Raw genomic sequence first — 19,230 nt, forward strand, 5'->3', positions numbered from 1 at the left:
TGCTGCTCATTCCTCCTCATCTGTGCTTTTGTGGCTGTCTCGCCAGTGTGCATCTCTGCTCCATGCACTTTCCCCACGTAATGGACCGAACATGCTGTCCTGCTCCTCTGTACTCTTTCAGCTGTGCCACACTTTTCATACACAACAGCTATTTTCTCACATGAGCGCCTGCCGAGCGGTGCCTCTTTACTTTGTTAGGTTGCTTCTTTCCATAAATGAGCTCCCTGCCGAGATTCATTGCTGCCTCTGCTACTCAACCCTCCTTCAGTGGGCAATTAAACTTCACATGTAACGTTACCAGGGCCGTGTCATAAACCCAGCACACTAGCAGATCAACACTTTGTATTTAGATTACTGTGCACTTTGTATGTCTGGGTTCTAATCCTATTTCAAGAAACCTAGTTTGCATTTTTAAACATTTGAAATGCTGCTGAAGATTTATTCATTAAATCTGCATTCACCACCTAAATTATGTTTAAAAAGTTATTTATTTTCCAAGTCATGGGCAGGGGATGGTTTAAAGTGCTGTATTCAAATTGTAATATCCAATCCAATCCAATCCAAAAATCTTTATTTCGGCCATTAAGGCCATAAAAGATGCATAAGAAAACATACAACATATTAAAATCAGCATTGGTATACATTCATGAACAAATGACAACATTTCTTAGCTTTTAAAATCAAGTTTGTAAAGTGCATAGAAAGAGAAGCAGCACAATACATGTCATTAAAAATAAGATGGGCAATATAATGGAAGGCATTATCGACAAAAAACCAAAGGCTACAGTAAGACAGTGGCAAAGGCATTTATCCTATGATGATTTAGCCTTAATCAACTTGGACCTAATGCGCCACATGGCGAAGAGATATTTTGAGACTGCAAAAACGATGTGGGGGGAGGAATCGGATTTAAGTATTCTGTAAGATGTTACACAGTTCCTTATTGCCATGTTCCTACATAGGGGCACCAGCCAGTATTTCCTTGGTGACTTGTAGGTGGGGCAAAAAAACAGAACATGGATTTCCTCCTCATCACACGAATTACAGCCGGGGCATAATTTATCCCCTCCCATGGTCCATTTGCTGGTGAAGGATTTGATAGGTAGGGTGCCAAACCGCCACTGTATGAAAAGCTTCCTTGCCATGATCGGGTAGATAAAGTCCATAAAAGTTTCAAACTTATAAGAATTTTTGGATTCGATAGAACAGTGGGTTAAGGTGCCGATTCTGGGAGCAGTCGTGTGAGAGACAAGATTTTGCTCCTTGTATGCTTCCACAAGTCTTTTCCGAGGGACCTTGTTACAGCCTATTTCTGGGGCCACCCATAGCTCTTTGAAGCCAAGCCGGAACAGTTCTTTTTTAACAAAGGCAAGCCAAGGGATTTTGTCATTATGGTTTAAGTTCATGACATGCACCAGATCTTGCCTATAGTGACTAAGCTCCTTTGTTGACCAGAGTCTGTGCCAAAGTCTTATAGGTTTGGATTCAAGGTCCTCCCTAATGGACGGTAAACCCAAATCTAGACGTAAGGGAAACAGAGGAGTTGCAGTTGGGAGGGCTAGGAGACGTCTCATGAAGTTATTTTCTACACGTACCAACTCAGTTGCAGCTAGGTGTCCCCATAGTTCACTGCCGTAAAGTGCGGCAGATTTTGCTTGTGTTTTATATATCTCAACTGCAGGAGCTATAGGCTTGTATGATGAGGTGTTTGTAACCTTTAAGATAGCCCCAGAAAGTTGAGAAAGCCTTATTCGTGAACTTGAGATCTGTGGTCCCCAAGAAAGGTTCTCTTGGAGGGTTACGCCCAGGTACTGAAATGTTTTAACCCTCTCTAGAACCGTGGAATTTAGGGATGGATTAGGTCTAGTTGTGGAGGAGGGGTTAAAGATCATGTACTTGGTCTTCCCAGCGTTGATCTCAAGTCCATACTGGCTGCAGAAAAGACCGAAACCATCAAGGATTCTCTGAATTCCCATGGGTGATTTGGAAAGCAGGAGGGTGTCATCAGCGAACATAATTGCCGGCACCCTCCTGCCTGCCAAAACCGGGGCGTCACTGTCCCTAACGTTATCTAAGTGTGAAATGACACTGTTCACGTAAAGACAAAAAAGAGTAGGGGCAAGGACGCATCCCTGCCTGACCCCCCGGGAAACAGGAAACCTTTTTGTCAAAGCTCCACCCGCCCACATCGTACCTGGGCAAAGTTGCCCTGATGGAGTCTTATTATGGCCTGGAGTAAATTGGTGGGCACTCCCATCTCCTTCAGAACCTCCCAAAGTTTTTTCCGTGGTACCAAATCAAATGCTGACTTCAGGTCTACGAACACCATGAACAATCTCCCGCCCTCGATGGTCACCGATTTCCAGAAAAGGAGGACGAGGCGGAATATTTGATCCATGGTGGACGTATTTTTCCTGAAGCCAGCCTGGAGGGGACTTAAGATGTCATTTTCCTCCATCCAGTCCAAGAGTTGGTTCAATAAGAGACGGGAATAAATCTTTTGGGGGACATCTATCAGGCTGATCGGCCTGTAGTTGGATGGGAGCAGAGGGCAGCCCTTCTTGAAGATAGGGACTATCTCTGCCCCCAGCCAAGTACAGGGGATCGCCATTCCACCTGCCAGTGAATTGAAAAGAATGTGAAGATAAGGCGCCCAGATCTCAGGGTGGGACCTAAAAAGGTCACCTGGTAATTTATCAAGGCCGGGGGCCTTGCCCAACGCTAGACCATCTATTGCGGTAACCACTTCCCCTAGCGTAAACTCCAAGGTGTCTCCAGGAAGGGAGAGGAGTGTTGCAACAACGGCATCAGTATTCTCTAAGGTATCTGCATAGAGTTTACTGAAGTGTTCTTCCCATATGTGTGCTGCTATATTGGGCTCAACTGCAGCTTTGGGTTCCCCTGAGCCAGTAGAAACTAAGGACCAGAATCTTCTTAAGTCCTTAGTTATTAGGGCTGCTGAAAGATCCTGCCATCTATCCCAGTCCCAGTCTGACCTCGCACGGGCCATTGTGTCCTTATACTGACGTCGCAGAGCGGCCACCCTGGTACGGGGTACGCCCTATTTGACTGCGGTGATAAGGTCTAATTTGGCCTTTCTGCAATCAGAGTTGTACCAGGTGGAGGTTCTAGTCTTAGGCTTGGGCTTTGGCACCTCTGGATAGAGAACCTCTCTCAATGCTCCCACTAAGTCTTCATGTATAGAGGGTAGGGTATTATGCAAATCCTGGGTACTGGATTGACTAATTAGGTCGTTCAGAACCTCGAATTTAGGCAGCACCAGGTTGTAGATTTTCCCAATATTTTCTTCTGATTTGGAAAATTTCTGCCATCTCACCCTACGCCTGTTTGAGGTTAGTACCAGGGTTCCCCGTTCATCTCTTTCCTCAAGTGATGATGGTCCTGTATATTCTGGAAGATAAGCCAGGGAGAGTTGTAGAGCATTGTGATCACTATCAGTGCGGGGGATAATGTTAAAATCCTCTACCTTTGGCCAAAGACTGGTATCAACAAAAATGTAGTCCAGTCGTGACTCGTGATTATTTCTGTTAAATGTACATTTAGAAGGGGTGTCTGAGGGTGTACGTCCGTTGCAGGCCCTTAGTGCAAAATTAAGAGTTAATGACATGATTTGAACCGCAAGTGGAGACCAGGATCTGGGATAGGGCGATTGGCACGCTGGAATACCCCAGAAGTCATCTTCTGCCGTAAGGGCCCCTTCCCTCCAGCCCTCTAAGGGCTCGAAATGACAGTTGAAATCACCACCCATTACCACCTTGTAGTCGGTCGGCAACTGACCCAAGAAGGACGCAAGGTCTTCAAGTGTGGCAGACTCCGCCGTTGGGCCTACTGGGCGGGAATAAACATTTATTATTGCCAACTTGGGGGCGCCCAACCAGTTCAATAAAACGCACTGGATGTCTTGAGAGGACGTAAGGTCTCAATAAAACGCACTGGATGTCTTGAGAGGACGTAATATCACCTGAAACCCTTCATTTAAGTACTCTGTCTGTTAGCACCTCCAGGATCTTTGTTTATTTTTTGGAAATGTGGCGGTTTCTGTCGGGTAACTTTGCATCCAACAACTTACTAAGGTTAAAACAGGCCCTGCAAACACATATATTATTGACAGTCCTCCTGCAGCTGTTTTTACTGTTATTCATAACGGATAATAAAATACATTCAATATAGCCTTTGCACATACGTGCCCATTCATGTTTGCTACCTAATTACACTCTACTAAACACCAGATAGATACATCCACCATAAAACTACTATGCTACATAGCAACCATCCATACAAATACACACTACGCCATGCCACATAATTCCCATCAGCATCATTTAACTCAAAATACCACACAGTTCCACGCCACACAATTCAGCTCCACACATTTCCATTCTGCACCACATAATTCAACAACAAACCACATCATTCAAATCAACACACTTACACAACAAATGCATCCAATCCACACCTCAACATTCAACATGTCACACAATTCAACAGCTCACCACATAATTAAATTCCACTGCATACCATGCCACAAGACAACAAGTGTGGCTCACCGGTTAGAGGAGGCAGACCCAGAAGCAGAGGTCAGCCCGGGACCAGGGTTCAATTCCCGACGGGGCAGGGTTTGGAGCCCAACTGTCCACGGACCTGATAATTCTCGCTTCGGTGCCTACTTGAATCAGGGGTTCACGCTCTGCAACTCTGGGCAATAGCTTGCTCAATCTCCACTACGGCCCCCGCGGCAGAATGCCTGGCTTTCACCTTGGGGGTGCCCAGCTGGGCTATCCCACAGGGAAAAACCAGGACAGGTTCCCAAAGCAAGCGCCGAGATACCCTTTGTGGTGATACGTGCGCTATATAAGAAACTACATTACCATTTTACATTACATTTACCAATACACATATTTACACTCCATAACACTCAATCCCATTCTACATAATTCCAGTTAATTTAATACCACATAATTACTATCCACATTATTCCTCTACACAAATACACACACACTATTCCACCCCGCACAATTCCACAACTAACAAATTCAATCAATCCATATATTTAAACTCCACACTACATACAGCCACTACATAAACAAAAGACGTTGTCATTTAGAACACCATTAGCTCCAACTTTCACTAATAGGGGGCCAATTGCATTGCAAATGCATGTGTTATTGTACCTTGTGGCAGATCTGCTCCACTGTATCTCTTGAGGCTCTAAAAGCAAATTTGGTGATGAAGAGTGAATTGTATTTTTCTTAACAACTTTTTAATTAAAACGTTATTCTCTTTAAATTCCTGTAATTCCCATAGTTGAAAAAAAAGCATTTGCCATGCAATAGGTTTAGCTTGTTTGAGCTATTGCCACTATAAATGACAATTCCTTTTATTTATGTTTTGATTTAGTATTTGTTTTCATAATTTCACACTCTTTACGTTAACCTAGCCATTGCTTTACTGTACAGTTGCTATAAAAGCATATAATATGGTATAGTGTGCATTTTCTTTCTTTGAAGAATTGCTCCACTGCAAAGAAAAAATAAATTAAAAAACATTGCCATTTACAGTGCTAATTTCTCCAACTCCAACATTATTGCATTGTAAATGCTTGTCTTCAAATCCATTGTGAACCATTGGTTAGCATATCTTCCATTTCTGAAAGGGTGGCTACCTGTGAAGCATGGTGCTCAACCCCAGCATTACAAGGCATAATCACCAAATGTTGTTCCGCAGCATCGCTTGGTGTGGTACTCTCACACCTGGTAAATACCAATACGGAGGGGAACATTATTTACCAGGTGTAATATTATTGTATCTTTCTGTGCTTTACTCCTCAGAATGGGGGTATTACACAGTAATACTGAAACCTGGATTGTTATGTTTTTTTCCCCGTACAAATTGCATTAGTACATGTTATTAGCTCTTAAGTGTTCAAGGTACGTCGTAATAAAATAGCAGAAAAATAGATTGTGTTTATGCAGATTCTGCTGTTAGTCTTGTTAAAAATAACTGTCATGTGGAATTCATGTTGGAATTCAAGGTTAAAACATTGAAATTCAACCGAAATGTATTATCCTAACATTTATGGGGACTGGCTTTGACCCAGAAGTTTGAACTATGTTCATTGCTCACTTTGTGGTCGGTGACACTGGTTGCTGGTAAATCATCTATGACTGTAGAGGGCATGTGATCGCCAATTATCGTCAAGACACTTTGATTGAATTTTTTGGTCATTCATCTGAGAACTATTTCTAAAACGGTCACATTCTAAAGTTTCCAAATGTTTCTGGTAGGAGGTAGAAAGGATCTTAATAATAGGCATCAAAACATACAGCTGTTCTACTAATATGACCTAAGATATATTTAAGTTTTTCTCATTTTCTTTTCTTTATACAAACCTTTGACTGTTGGGGAAATCCTAAGATTTTATGATAGTCCTTTTGCTCACATTACATCAAGTAATGTGTTTCATTATCGAGCAATTTGATTGGGTGGACACAATCCAGAGGAACATGTTGCAACCGGCATTACAGAAATCAGAGACTAGGTCCCCATGGTACTCTGTGGGACCCAACATTGCCCACCTGTGAGGTACTTTGGTACTTCAGGAGGAACTGCCGCACAAGCTTTACCCCAGGGTACTGTGTACATGTCCACGAGGAAGCTTGCAAGGTACAGCAGGATAAAGGGGTGAAGCTTGAGCTGCGGGTACCGCAGGAATACCACAATACCTGCAAACAATGACTCAAAACACAAAATGTGGATTTGGTGTTTGTGAAGGTATGTCTGTCTGCAGGTGTTTAGCTGGCGTGGAGGGGGAGGCAAGGGGTTGGCAGCGCGTAATGGGGCATGGCCATATATTTATTGGTGTTATTAAACACCTACCACTACATTTGTTAAATTTAGTTCCATTGCTTTGCTGACCCTGAAACTCTTGTACATGTTGCCCATTTAGGGCCAGATGTAGGAGCCCTAATACCGGTCGGTAACGGCCGAATTCGGCCGTTACCAACCGGTATTAGGGTTTCCAGATGTAGGGGGCCTAAATTTTACCGATTCTGTAAAGTTACCGAATCAGTAAATTTACAGAATCTGTAAAATACCGAATCTGTATATTTACCTATTCGGAAAAACCACATGTAGGTGGCACTCCTAAGAGTGCCACAGGCCCTTAAAAATCGGTACTTTACCACCCAATCCTATTGGGTGGTAAAATACCGAATTCAGGTGTGCATGCAAATCTGTGCATGCACACCTGTGCAATGTGACACACAGACATGCCCTTAGGGCATGTCTGTGTGCCACATTGCACACAAGTCCAGAGTGGGGTGCTAGAGGGTGTCAAAGTGACACCCCCTGCACCCTTGCAGGATTCGGTATTTACCGATTCTGTAAATACCGAATCTGCATTTTACATTGATTCCTATGGGCTTCAAGGCCCATAGGAATCAATGGGAAATACAGATTCGGTATTTACAGAATCGGTAAATACCGACTCTTACAGATTCGGTAATTTTTTACCTACATCTGCCTCCTTCCAATTTACCGACTTTTAAATACCGAATCGGTATGACTCGGTATTTAAAAGTCGGTAAATCGGATTTACCTACATCTGGCCCTTAATTCTCTAATAGCCATATGGGAAAACTTATAACTTGAATACAAGGCAAACGCTGCTTTTAAAATAAACAGTTGGTCCCACCATTTGCTTGTTTATTTCACTTATTTCTTTTGTTTATTTAATATTTTACTATGCAATAGAAAAGTAGCACGCCACAGAACTCTGCCTGGCTGAAACTATATTTACATGTTACTGGCTTCCCTCCCTCTTGTGTGAATCTTGTCAATAGTATCACTTATTCATTCAAAGTAATCTTGCCTAGGTATCACTCATTCATATAAATTGTTATGCGACCATCTTTTTCTCTATTTGAAAATTACTTATAAGAATACATCTTGTAAATTGATTTTCTAAAACACTTTTTTCTTTTACCCTTTATTTCTGTGATGTTGCTATGAGTGAATGTGCTACCTCATGAGTTTACTGACTGTACTGCTCACCTTTGTTTGGACTCCTCCACATCATTCTCTCAGTCACATCTGCATTGACCTTCCTTTGACGTGGCCATCACAGGGATAACTCCTTTATCAGTGCTGCACTCTGTTGCGAATCCTCATGATTCACTCAAAAATACTAGTTGCCTCGGTCTCCTGTCTTCAGCAGCTCTGACCAGTGAGGAATGGAAATTGATGCACTGAAATATACCTGTTCTTTCACCAGACTGGGGCTTCTCTAAGGATAGCCCAAGACAAACCTAGGTAGGTCAAACGTTGCTTCATGGGCTGTCTGTGCGAAGGTTTCTACAGATGGTTCCTGATCTATAATTTTGCTCCCAATCCATCTACTTTACCCCTGATTTTCTCTGTCTTCAGATCCTCTTCTCTCTAATTCTTACTCCCAACTGTCTGATACTCGTTATCTAAGGCGTCTATTGATGACATCCCAGGAGCTCATTCTGCCTGCTCCAGAATCTTCTGCACAGTAGCACTCACGCAGATCAATGCTGTACAAACCAACAAAAACATACAGGAAAACCCTGAGAAGTGTAATACCCATTTGACATACAATCCAGTACTTCATAAAGGCTGTAGAGGAGAAGGGCCTTATTTAGAGTATGTAGGACAAGATACTTTAAACAAGGTGAATGTCCTGTCCACCATATTAATACAATTACATTATATCATATGGCACATGTAATACAGCAGACCACAAATCTGTCGCATTGTGATGGGTTAGCCCACTTTCCAGCCTCTAAAAAAGGACCTATATAACAGGCATGCATTCTGTGAAACAGCCTGATTTGCAAGTTACTTTCCCGGAACTACTAGAATCGTTACCGACACATGGATTACAGATAAACCCTTCTTCTGCCTCTTATTAGTTGAAAATGATGATTTTTGCACATAGCCCTTTTTCAGTAAGAAGTGATTTCTATTCTAGGGGCCAGAGTAGTGATTTCTCAGAGTATGAATTATTGTGTATGTCCGTACCAAGCCACATAAACCTGTTTACATTGATGAAGTAAAGGAGACTTAAAATGTTATTCATTAGCCGTGTTTGTCAGACATTGAGAGGGAGACTTATTGTGTTCTCCCATCCGAAATGGTTATGGCTTCTGCATACTCAGGAAATACCTGAGGTTTGTGATGGTAAAAAATGTAAATGTAATTTGATACTTGTATAGCGCACTTCTCACCCGCAAGGGTCTCAAGGCGCTTGTACGAACGAATACCGCTGTGGAACCCATCCTGGATTTCCCTGGGAGGCGTCCACTCCTGGGCACCCCCAAGGTGGAGGCCAGGCATCCTTAGCGTTGTGGGGGCCGTTGTGGAGATTAAGCAAGCTATTGCCCAGAGTTGCAGAGTGGGACTCCAAGATTGGAATAGGCACCGAGGCGAGAATAATCAGGTCCGTGGAATTTTTGAGCCCAAGATCCACCTTACTCACATTACCAAGTAAATGTCTCATATTTTGATTTCCGCTGATCACAAGACACGTTTTAAGGTATGTGGCAGCATGAGCTGTTCGTCGGAAAGACTGGAAGTATATCTCTTCCGACACAGCGCCCATGGCATTGTAATGTTGTATCCCTGTGATCAGGCCTTAAAGGACCTTTGGCCATATCTCAATTACATGTAAGTACTGTAGTAGCAGATGTGTTGGTGGCTCAGTCAGATCTCCCCAGAAAACCAAACGGGCCCTTGTGAGGGAAGTGTGCAATAGGAATTGCCCTGTGTCTCCCTCCAATGCCTCAAAGGTTAACAGTGCACCATCCATTTATAAGTTGCCCAGGGTGTCCACACCCGCAGCATGCCAATGTGTAAGAGCCTCCTCAGAAGTGTCCGTCCTCCCTCTAGGCGTCCCCAAGAGTGGCAGTTTCGGAGCATATGGGATTGTTGTCCAAGTAAGATGCAAGCTCCTCCTGTAGCACTTATGCACCAGTCCTAAGTGTAATTGGGATGGCCATGGGGGCTTGGCAGCACAATTAAATAATTGATAGATCTGGGGTTGGGTCCATGGCTGTTGCAGGATGGCCGTGTCTTACAAACTCTTGCCACTGAGCCACTTCGTCACCCATTGTAGCTGGGCCGCTATATAGTGCAGCTCCATGTTGGGGACGGCCAACCCTCTCTGACTGGTGGGGGCATATCGTTTCCACAGTGCAACTTTGGGCGTGCCATTGTTCCATATTAGGTCTCGCAACAGGCAATCCAGCTGGCGGAAGACCTTGGTCAGGACATAGACCGGGAGATTCGAATAATAATATAGTAATTTGGGAAGGACAATCCTTTTAAGCAAGGTAATGCGGCTCATAACATTTAGTGGGAGTGATTCCAAAATTGTACTTGGGCCCTAACAGCCGAGATCGCTCTCGTCCAATTGGCGTCCAGCAAATCATCAGGCGTCCGATCTATAAAGACACCAAGATAGCGAAAGGTGGTGGGACACCACGGAAGAAGTGAACCATTGAGGAGCACATCCGTTTTAACCGTGTCTTCGCTAAAGGGGTAAACCCCTGACTTGGCCCAGTTAACTGGAAGACCCAACATCTCTTCAAAGGCCCTGAGCATGTCTGCTATGGATGTGGGAATATCAGTAATGTCACGCACATATAATAACAAATCATCGGCATATAGAGAAACGGCATGTATCCCATCCCCCAACTGAATTCCCCACTCCTCACTACCGCCGCAGAGCAGCATCACCAACTGCTCCGTGGCTAGAGAAAAGAGTAGCGAGGACAGTGGGCATCCCTGACGTGCCCCTGGCCTCCGTTGAATAGGGTCTGATATGTGCCTACCAGTTCTGACCCGAACAGTGGGTTGCGGGTATAGCACCTTTGTGGTCAGCAAAAACAATCACCACCTTTGTGGTCAGCTATTGGGACTCTCTGTGTTCCTTGGTATAGCAGCTGAACCATGCTCTTGCAGTGGTCTCCTAGCTCGCATTTATTCAGTACCACCACCAGATAGAGCCATTCCAAAGAGTCAAAGGCCTTTTCCAGGTCCAATACCAGGCAGCCACGGTCTCTTCCGTCCCCTGCGACAGTGCAGGGAGGCAGCGGGGGCCAACTCACTCCATCCAGTGGTAGGGCCCAATCCCTCGAAGAGTCATAGGTCTCACCATTCTTCCGCTCCTTCTGGGGTGGTGAAAAAATGAGTCTTTCCATTTGTGATCACCTGCAGCGTCGCCGAGAATAGCAGCAAGAACTTGGGGTCATGTTGTCGAAGGCGCCACCACCGCTGAGGGGGTCATTGCAGATGTCTCTCCATGAATGATTACGGCGGAGAAGCAAATACAGGGCCTTCTAGACCAAGTGGGGTTCTTGGAGGACAGGGCCGAAGACGCTGAGGGCCGAGCCCTGCGCAACTACGTACACGTTGTGGGTCTGCCGGAAGGGGTGGAAGGAAGAGACGCGGTGGCCAACTCTGAACAATGGCTTCGCGAGCTGTTGCCCGGGGAAGCCCTCTCTCCATATTTTGTTGTTGAACGGGCGCACAGAGTTCCTGCCAGGCCCCCCCCACCATGCTCCAATCCGAGGCCTCTCTTAATCTGCCTATTGAACAAAAGGGACAGGGATGCCGTGCTCCAGGGAGCCAGGAAGCTGCATGAGGTATAAGTAGACAATCACACAGTTATGTTTTCCCCGCACTATAAGTTTCAAGTCCAGAAACAACGGCACTCCCATCTGGTAGTGAAGCTGCGCCTTCGACAACATGACCCCAAGTTCTTGCTGCTGTTCTTGGCGATGCTGCAGGTGATCACAAATGGAAAGTCTCATTTTTTCACCACTCCAGAAGGAGCGGAAGAATGGTGCGACCTATGACTCTTCGAGGGATTGGCCCTACCACTGGATGGAGTGAGTTGGCCCCCGCTGCCTCCCTGCACTGTCGCAGGGGACGGAAGAGACCGCAATCCCTGCCCTCGCAGACTCTTGGCCCGCTACTCCTTGTCCTCTTCACAGAGCATCAAATCTGTTCCTGGGACACGCACAGAGGTCGCAGCCCTTTCTAGATAACTTTTAATGGATCTACACTGCCAGGAATGGGAGCTTGCGATGAGGATCTACACGAGCACGTCCGACTCCATTGCCGGCTTAGCCATGCCCCTCCCAGCTAGGTATGGGCGGAAAATCCGTTTCGCTCGCGGATTTTGCGGATTTTCGGGAAATTCGCAATCCGCGAGATTCGCGAATCTCCCGCAAAATCCGCAAATCCGCGAGCAGCGGATTTTGCTCGCACTGCTTGCACTGTTCGCGTGAGTTCGCGGCTTCCCAGTACAACTTCGCGCCCCGCGAATAAGTGCTAAATTGCAGAAATACGATCTTAGCAAAACTGAAACTACTTGCCAGGTTCAAAAGTTCAGGCTCATCATTAGTAGCCATTTCCTGTAGTGCTTCCTGAGGGGCCCCTCCAGAGTTCAGTTGCCAGTTGCAACTATTATGTGACCCTGCTCTGAACCTCAGAATAGTTACACATATGCCACAAAGGTCCTGAATTACAGCTAAGGGAGACAAGCAGGAGCCAGGCTGGAAGTTAAAATCCATTAATCAGCCCCTAATTCATTATTGTCAGTTGGGGCAGGGCAGGTGTTGTAACTAATTTTGCAACAATGAAAGCACTTAGCAAGTGCAAAAGATCACTAATCAGGGCGCACTAAGGAAGCAGGTGCCAGCTAAAAAAATATTCTGTGACACATTAATCAGCCCCAAATTAATTCAGGTCACTTGAGGCAGGGAAGGTGTGCTTTGCTTTGCCGAAAATAATGTACACTGGACAACCAGAGGGTGTGGTGATGAAACAGAGGGTGGCATGGGTGGGCCAGAGGGTGGCATGAGTAGTCAGAGAGTGGCAGTGGTGACAGAGAGTGGCAGTGATGAAGAAGAGTGTCCCAAACAGGCTGGACACGTAGAAACAACAAGTTCGCAAAACTTGCGACCCGACAGGTAAGTTCGCAAATTGCGAAATTGTAAAAACCCTCGCGAACTGGCAGAAACACGGGCGAACACAAAAAAAAAATCCGCAAATTCGCGGGAATTCGCGGATTTTGCGGATTGCGAGTTCGCAAATCCGCAAAATTCGCGAACGCGAGATCCGCAAAATTCGCCCATGCTTACTCCCAGCTTTTGGTTCTCATGTTCTCTTGTCCCATTTGTGTCTCCCGGATCAAGGTTAAAGATGAACCACATTCAGTAACTGAAGCATTTTCTATTAGTACTGCAAAAAGAGAGACCCTGCATGACTCGTAACAGGAGTATAGACCCATCAACCATGTTGGGATTGGGGTAGAGAATTATATACAAGGAATATCCCAACCGGTATTGTTTGCAGACAATTATTAAGGATATCTATACAGTATTATCCAGACAGAAAAAGGAGACTCCGTATGATTTTCATGTGTGCTCAGGGCATCATTTTTATAAGCATTATGAACAGTATAGGACAATTGTAATTAACTATTAACTATTAATATCAACACTGCAGTTATTGAATGCAAAGTGACAGCCCAAGGTTGTACAAGGTGCACAAGTGCAAAGGTGAGTGACACTACGGCGACACAAGTGACAGTGAGAGCCGCATGGACGGCGCAAAGTGTATGGTGAACAATTATGTACAGTGAATAAAATCAACAGAGTGGTTTCAACATTTTTCAAAAAGATGGTTATTCATTTATCATTTTTTTGCGAAAACCACTGTGTGAAGGGCACCTAGAATCTCGCTGGAGAGTCGACGGCGTTTCGATCCGTAAGAATTGGGATCATCATCAGGACAAAGGGGGCTGGAAATAGTGCTGTAAAGGGGAAGAGGGGGACATGAAGTGAATGACAGGTATGGGCGGCGGTCTAGTAGAAGGGGAGGTAAAAAGAAAAGAAAAGAAATGCTCACCGTTCGGCAACAGTTGGGAGATCTAAGTGAGTCAAGAATCTGTCGGGATTCCTCGTAGGACGTCCCTTGGCAGATGACGGGATCAAACTCACATGGTCGATACTACAAGTGTAGTTGAGCTGGGCGTTTAGAGGTGAGAGGGATTATAAGTGTAAAGTTAAAGAGCACCGTGTCTAGTTTAGCGGAAGTAAGGGGCACACAGTGAACTTACCACGAGATGAATTAAAGCCGCGTGGTCCGTAGATGGTTCAACGCTGATCCCAGCGTGATTGGCGGGAGGGGGGAGGATGGTGGTAATGACTCACAAGGTCGATTTTTCAAGTGCAGTACTGCTGGGGGTGAGAGGTAAAGGAATTATGAGTTTCAAGTTCTGGCGCGACGCGCCAGCCATAACTTAAGAAAGGGGCATGAAGTGAACTTACCACGGGGTGATTGAGGGCCGCGTGGTCCAAGGATGATTCTGCGCTGGTCTCAGCGTGACCGACTGACGGGCGGGGGAAGGAGACACAATCTGGAAGGAAAATGTAATGGGTAAGCGATCACCAGGGATCGCGAGTCCAGTGAAAGGCAGGCTCGGGAGTAACAAGCCTCTACGGTCGGGGGTGAAGGACCTATGGTAGACTTACCACAAGATACGGGGTTGTCCAGAATCGGCGTGGTCCGTGGCAACGTCTATGCTGATCCCTGTGTGATCTGCAGGAGAAGGGGAGTGAATCTAGGGGAAAGAGAGGAAGGGGTCAATGATCTCAAAGATCCGGAGGTTATTGGGTCCAGTAGAATGCCGTGGGAAATCGGCTTTGGGCATTTACCTCTCCTCAAATTCAGAACGGGCGAGTGAAGCACTGTTCGAGCGTTGCCTTAGCGATCTCGATATTGGGACAGAGCTAAGTAGTAATAGGTCGAGAAAGCCGGTCTGGTGACGCGGAGCGGCTCAGATGGTAGAGTTGCCGGGAAAAGTGGAAAGGGCTGGGGGTGCGGGTGGAGGGGCGGGCGGTTGAAAGTGAGGGCAATTCGTGAGAGGCAGCTGTCTAATGCGGGAGAGAACGGGACAGACAAGGTAAAAGCAGGAAATAATTGGGCCAAGGTGCAAAGGCATCAATTGTCGATAAATTGACAATGGAGCAGGAGGACAAGTCAGAGTTTTAAACCGAGGGAGAGAGGGGGGGAGGGGAGGAGAGGGGGGAGGGGGGGAGGAGAGAGGGGGTGGGGGGTGGGTGTTGGGGAAGGGGGGGTGGAGGGGGGGAGGGGAGGGAAAGGAGGAAGTGGAATTCCAACAGATTCTAATAGGAACATATTTGGATTTTATTGCAGTTGGCTCTGTTCTTCTACTTTCACAAGTCTGCATGGTGTCTATTGTTTCCCCCCCCCCCGATGTGTGTATCCTTTGCCATAGTGTCACTAGCATACAGCCCAGTTCCATCTCTAGTAACACAATTTAGTGCATTATTTCCCTTTTATATTTGGCAAATACGCCTGACATTTGAGCTGATGGATCATCTTGCAGGACTCAAGGCACCTTCTGCTGCTTTCATAAGGCAAATATGTAATGTGGGCACCTGTAAAGCTGTCAGTTGCTCTTCAGTTTAGACCGTCACATGACCAACTGTGTGAATTCTGACACCAGAGCTGATGGCACCGTTTAGGACCGTACCCCAAAATCCTTTCAGTGTACTCCTTATTTAATGGAAGTACCTTCTTGACACCAGCACCATCCAGGCCCTATGTTTGGCAATACTTTATTATACAATGAAAATGCCCAAGATCAGCAGAGATAAAGGAGTAAAAGGGATCAAAATACTTCAGTGTTAGTATAAATTCATGAGTCCAGCTGGTTACTACCCTAAGAACAGGCCCATCTTTTTCTGGCCTTTTTTGAATGATTAACTGACGGCTCATAGGGGGTAAAATTTCTGAGGCAGACATTTATAAAGGAGGCACAATTGACCATGGTGAGATAGCATCAGATACTATCCCACTGGCAGCCTTAGTTCAGAATCCTGTTGTACTAAGGCAATTTCTAAGATGACAAACCATAGAGTTGGCAGGGCGTACACCTGCAACATTACATGTATATGTTTTTTTATTTAGTAACAAAAAATACATATATGCGATAATAACTATATTAAAGCCTGTTATATTTTTATCATTTGTTCTGTTTTACCCAGTAGTTAATTTGTAAAAAAAAAAAAAAAGTGCTGGAGCTCTCCTCAGGAGGCAGCTTGCACCAGCCCATTTCTCTTATAAGCACCACCTAAAACAGAACCATGAAAGTGGGGAGAGGATGTGGTGTAATGGCCAGAGCTGCTGACTTCAGAGCTGGGGAACCAGGTTCTACTCTAGGCATCGGCTCAGCATCCTGTGTTCCTGGAAAAATCACTTAATCCCCCCCGTGCCTACCAAAAACAAATGTGTCCCTACCTAGTGCCCATGAAAAGCGCTGGTGTTGATGTTAACGTGCAGGTGCTGAGCACCGGAAACCACCGTCTCAAGTTAAGCACTGAATTTAGCCCTTTCTTTCCAGTGAAGACACCTGCTGATTTTGCCTTGAATAAACCAACACACATAGGACTACACCATTTCAGATGCTTCTAAAACATTTCACAGATCTAACATGAGCTTGAGTTCTATTCTGTATTATTTATGTTAATAAAGAGTATGCCTTGTATGTATTTGACTAATAGCTGCTTGCAGTGGAAAACTGGAACAGCGCACTGAAAGACGTGGCGTCATCTACAGTCCCTCCTGGCCCCTGAACTACCCTCCCGCTATGAATTGCAGCTGGTATATTCAAGGAGACCGTGGCGACATCATAACAATAAGGTATGATCAGTGGCCTTTTCATTATAACAACTAACACGAGAGACCTTAATATCAGTATGAAAACCTGTCTCTAATTTTCTAGCATATTACAGTGAAGTAGTCACTTGTAATAAGAAAATGACATAGCTGCTCAATTGTAATAACTTATATCAAGTGAATTGTGATGTCATAAGATGAAAGGCAAGTCGCGGAGCATCATTACCATTGCAATTGAAGCACTTTTCGTTCTTCTGATTTGTTTTTCTGAAACGAACAATGATCAGCACAAAGGAGAGATTTATGACAATGTTTACTTTTTGCCACTTTAGTTTATTACAGGAAAGGAAGTATTTCTGCATATTACTACTCATTCAGAGCTTCACCTTTAAAAAAAAAAAATAATAATCTGGTTTACATTAGACTGATTGTAATATGTTTTTGCAACAAATGACTGCCTCTTGTTTGGTGTGTTTAATTTCACACTACAAATTCAGCTTTTATTCTTCATGTCTGCAACCATACTATCTCTATCTTGCATAAGAAGGAGCAAGACACCAAAGATTTAAGTAGTTTGCGGGATGGGTAATGGTGTGAAAATGTATTCGAAGAAATAAAATAACTTCTTCCGTACCTTTGAAAAGAGGATGAAATTCACCTCAGAGATCCGTGACCTTCTCACAGAAATCCTTGGGGATTTGGGATATCCTTATTATGTATGTCAGGGAGTACTTTACTCACTATATAGTATAGGAAAGTGATCAGAGATTTATTTGATACAACAAACCACACAATGCAGGTATTACTCAAACTGTTCGAGTGTGCTCTGGCCCCCACAAAAATAGTGATTTGGTATTACAGTTAAGAATTTTACTGTCTCTGAATGGAAGTTACTTCAGTTTTTCAGTTGCCGCCTGCGAACCTGTGAGTTCTGGTTCCGCATGGCAGAAGGTCCGCCACTTGTTTATGACGCTTGGTACTGAGGAGATCCTTATAAGTTACCTTAGGAATGCAAGGAAATCCGATCACTTTAGCACTTTAGGTTTCAGGTGCGATAGCATCCAGCACCAAATAAATATACTTCAGCATGTCACCACTTTCTATAGTTGCACCTTAGGAAAGGACTCCAATCAAGGGACATTTTGGAATTTTTAAAATGCTTTTACAAATGTGCATATAATTATGTTAAATCTCTTGCAAATTGTGCGTTATAATATTGTTGTAACATGTATTACTTTTTTCGTAAGAAACTCACCTTCTGTTCTAGATTATAACTGTTTTATTAACCAAACTATAAAGTATTGTTTTTTTAAAATGTATTTTTATTGAGAATTTATGAAGACAGAATCAACATTTCAAAACGCAGTGAAAAAAAGATCATACAGTACTGGACACATAAATACAGCAACATGTTCAAATTTCATCAGTTCAGAGCATGATTTTAAAGTGCAATGTGCATAGGTAAAACCAATCTAGCAGACTAGTATTAAGAAAATGTGATTCAGGTTGGATGTTGTCAGAGAACAGACTAGGATTCGAATACACTCCAGAATCTTTCATATTTCTTAAGAGCAATAAAGTATTGTGTGTGTGTGTGTGTATATATCAATTTCAAAAAGCTTTACTCGACAGGGAGTCCTAAAAGCACACGCAAATACAAACCGCTATCAAAATACACAATAAATAATACATAGACAATACACAGAATAAAACAGTATTGCATTCCATTTGGTTATTGTCGAATAAGAAAGGCTGGTTAAAATTCATATATGATACAGTTAAGATTAATTCATAAAATAAAGACAGCATTAATATCAATAAACATATTAAGTAGCTAGCAGCAGACAGCAATAAAGTACGTGTACGAATGATCCAGGCCCACCTTAAAAAATTGGCTATAGCGATATGGGGAGAGCAATCTGATCCTAGTATCCTTAGTGCTTCTATATGCCTCAAAGTGCCCAAGGAAGAGCAAACCGGTCTCAACCATTTGCGACGTGGGGCGACATATAGGGGGCATACAAAAAATAAATGGGCTATAGACTCTACCATGTCTAAACAATTATGACACCCATTTATAAGTATAAGCTTTAATTGGTAGGGTACCGACCCTAAATTGAAAATACAATTTTCGATCAGGGGGGCTATCAATTATGTCCCAGTATGCTTCACAGGACGACCAAGATTTATGATGTAAAAAACGGACAGTCCGGTTAGTATTCATACCGGACCGGTAGGATGACAATAGGACCATTTCCCAGTATTTTTCTTTCAATTGTTTTTTTGTAGGGAAAGTTGCTGTATCCGGTTCATCTCATAGTAGCCTTAAGTCCAGCTTTATCAAAAGAGACCTATGCTCTTTTAGCCACTGGATTTTATGAAAGCGATCTGCCAAAATCACATCCTTCAAACCCTGGACATAGTGTGTAAGTTCAGGGGTGGTGCAGATTTGCCTCCAGTACAAAAGTGGACATA

General features: G+C 44.2%; 1 protein-coding gene across 2 annotated transcripts in view; it reads left to right on the forward strand.

The window, feature by feature from the left end:
• The window catches only part of LRP3 (LDL receptor related protein 3), a 155,091-nt gene that overhangs the window by 45,215 nt on the left and 90,646 nt on the right, over positions 1 to 19,230 (forward strand). For both annotated transcript variants that reach the window (XM_086945139.1, XM_086945140.1), the window contains exon 3: positions 16,641 to 16,779. In XM_086945139.1, the coding sequence (XP_086801265.1) occupies positions 16,641 to 16,779 (139 nt within the window). The remainder of the gene's footprint in view (positions 1 to 16,640; positions 16,780 to 19,230) is intronic.

This window comes from Lissotriton vulgaris, chromosome 12 (assembly GCF_964263255.1).
Source record: "Lissotriton vulgaris chromosome 12, aLisVul1.2, whole genome shotgun sequence".
Taxonomy (NCBI): domain Eukaryota; kingdom Metazoa; phylum Chordata; class Amphibia; order Caudata; family Salamandridae; genus Lissotriton; species Lissotriton vulgaris.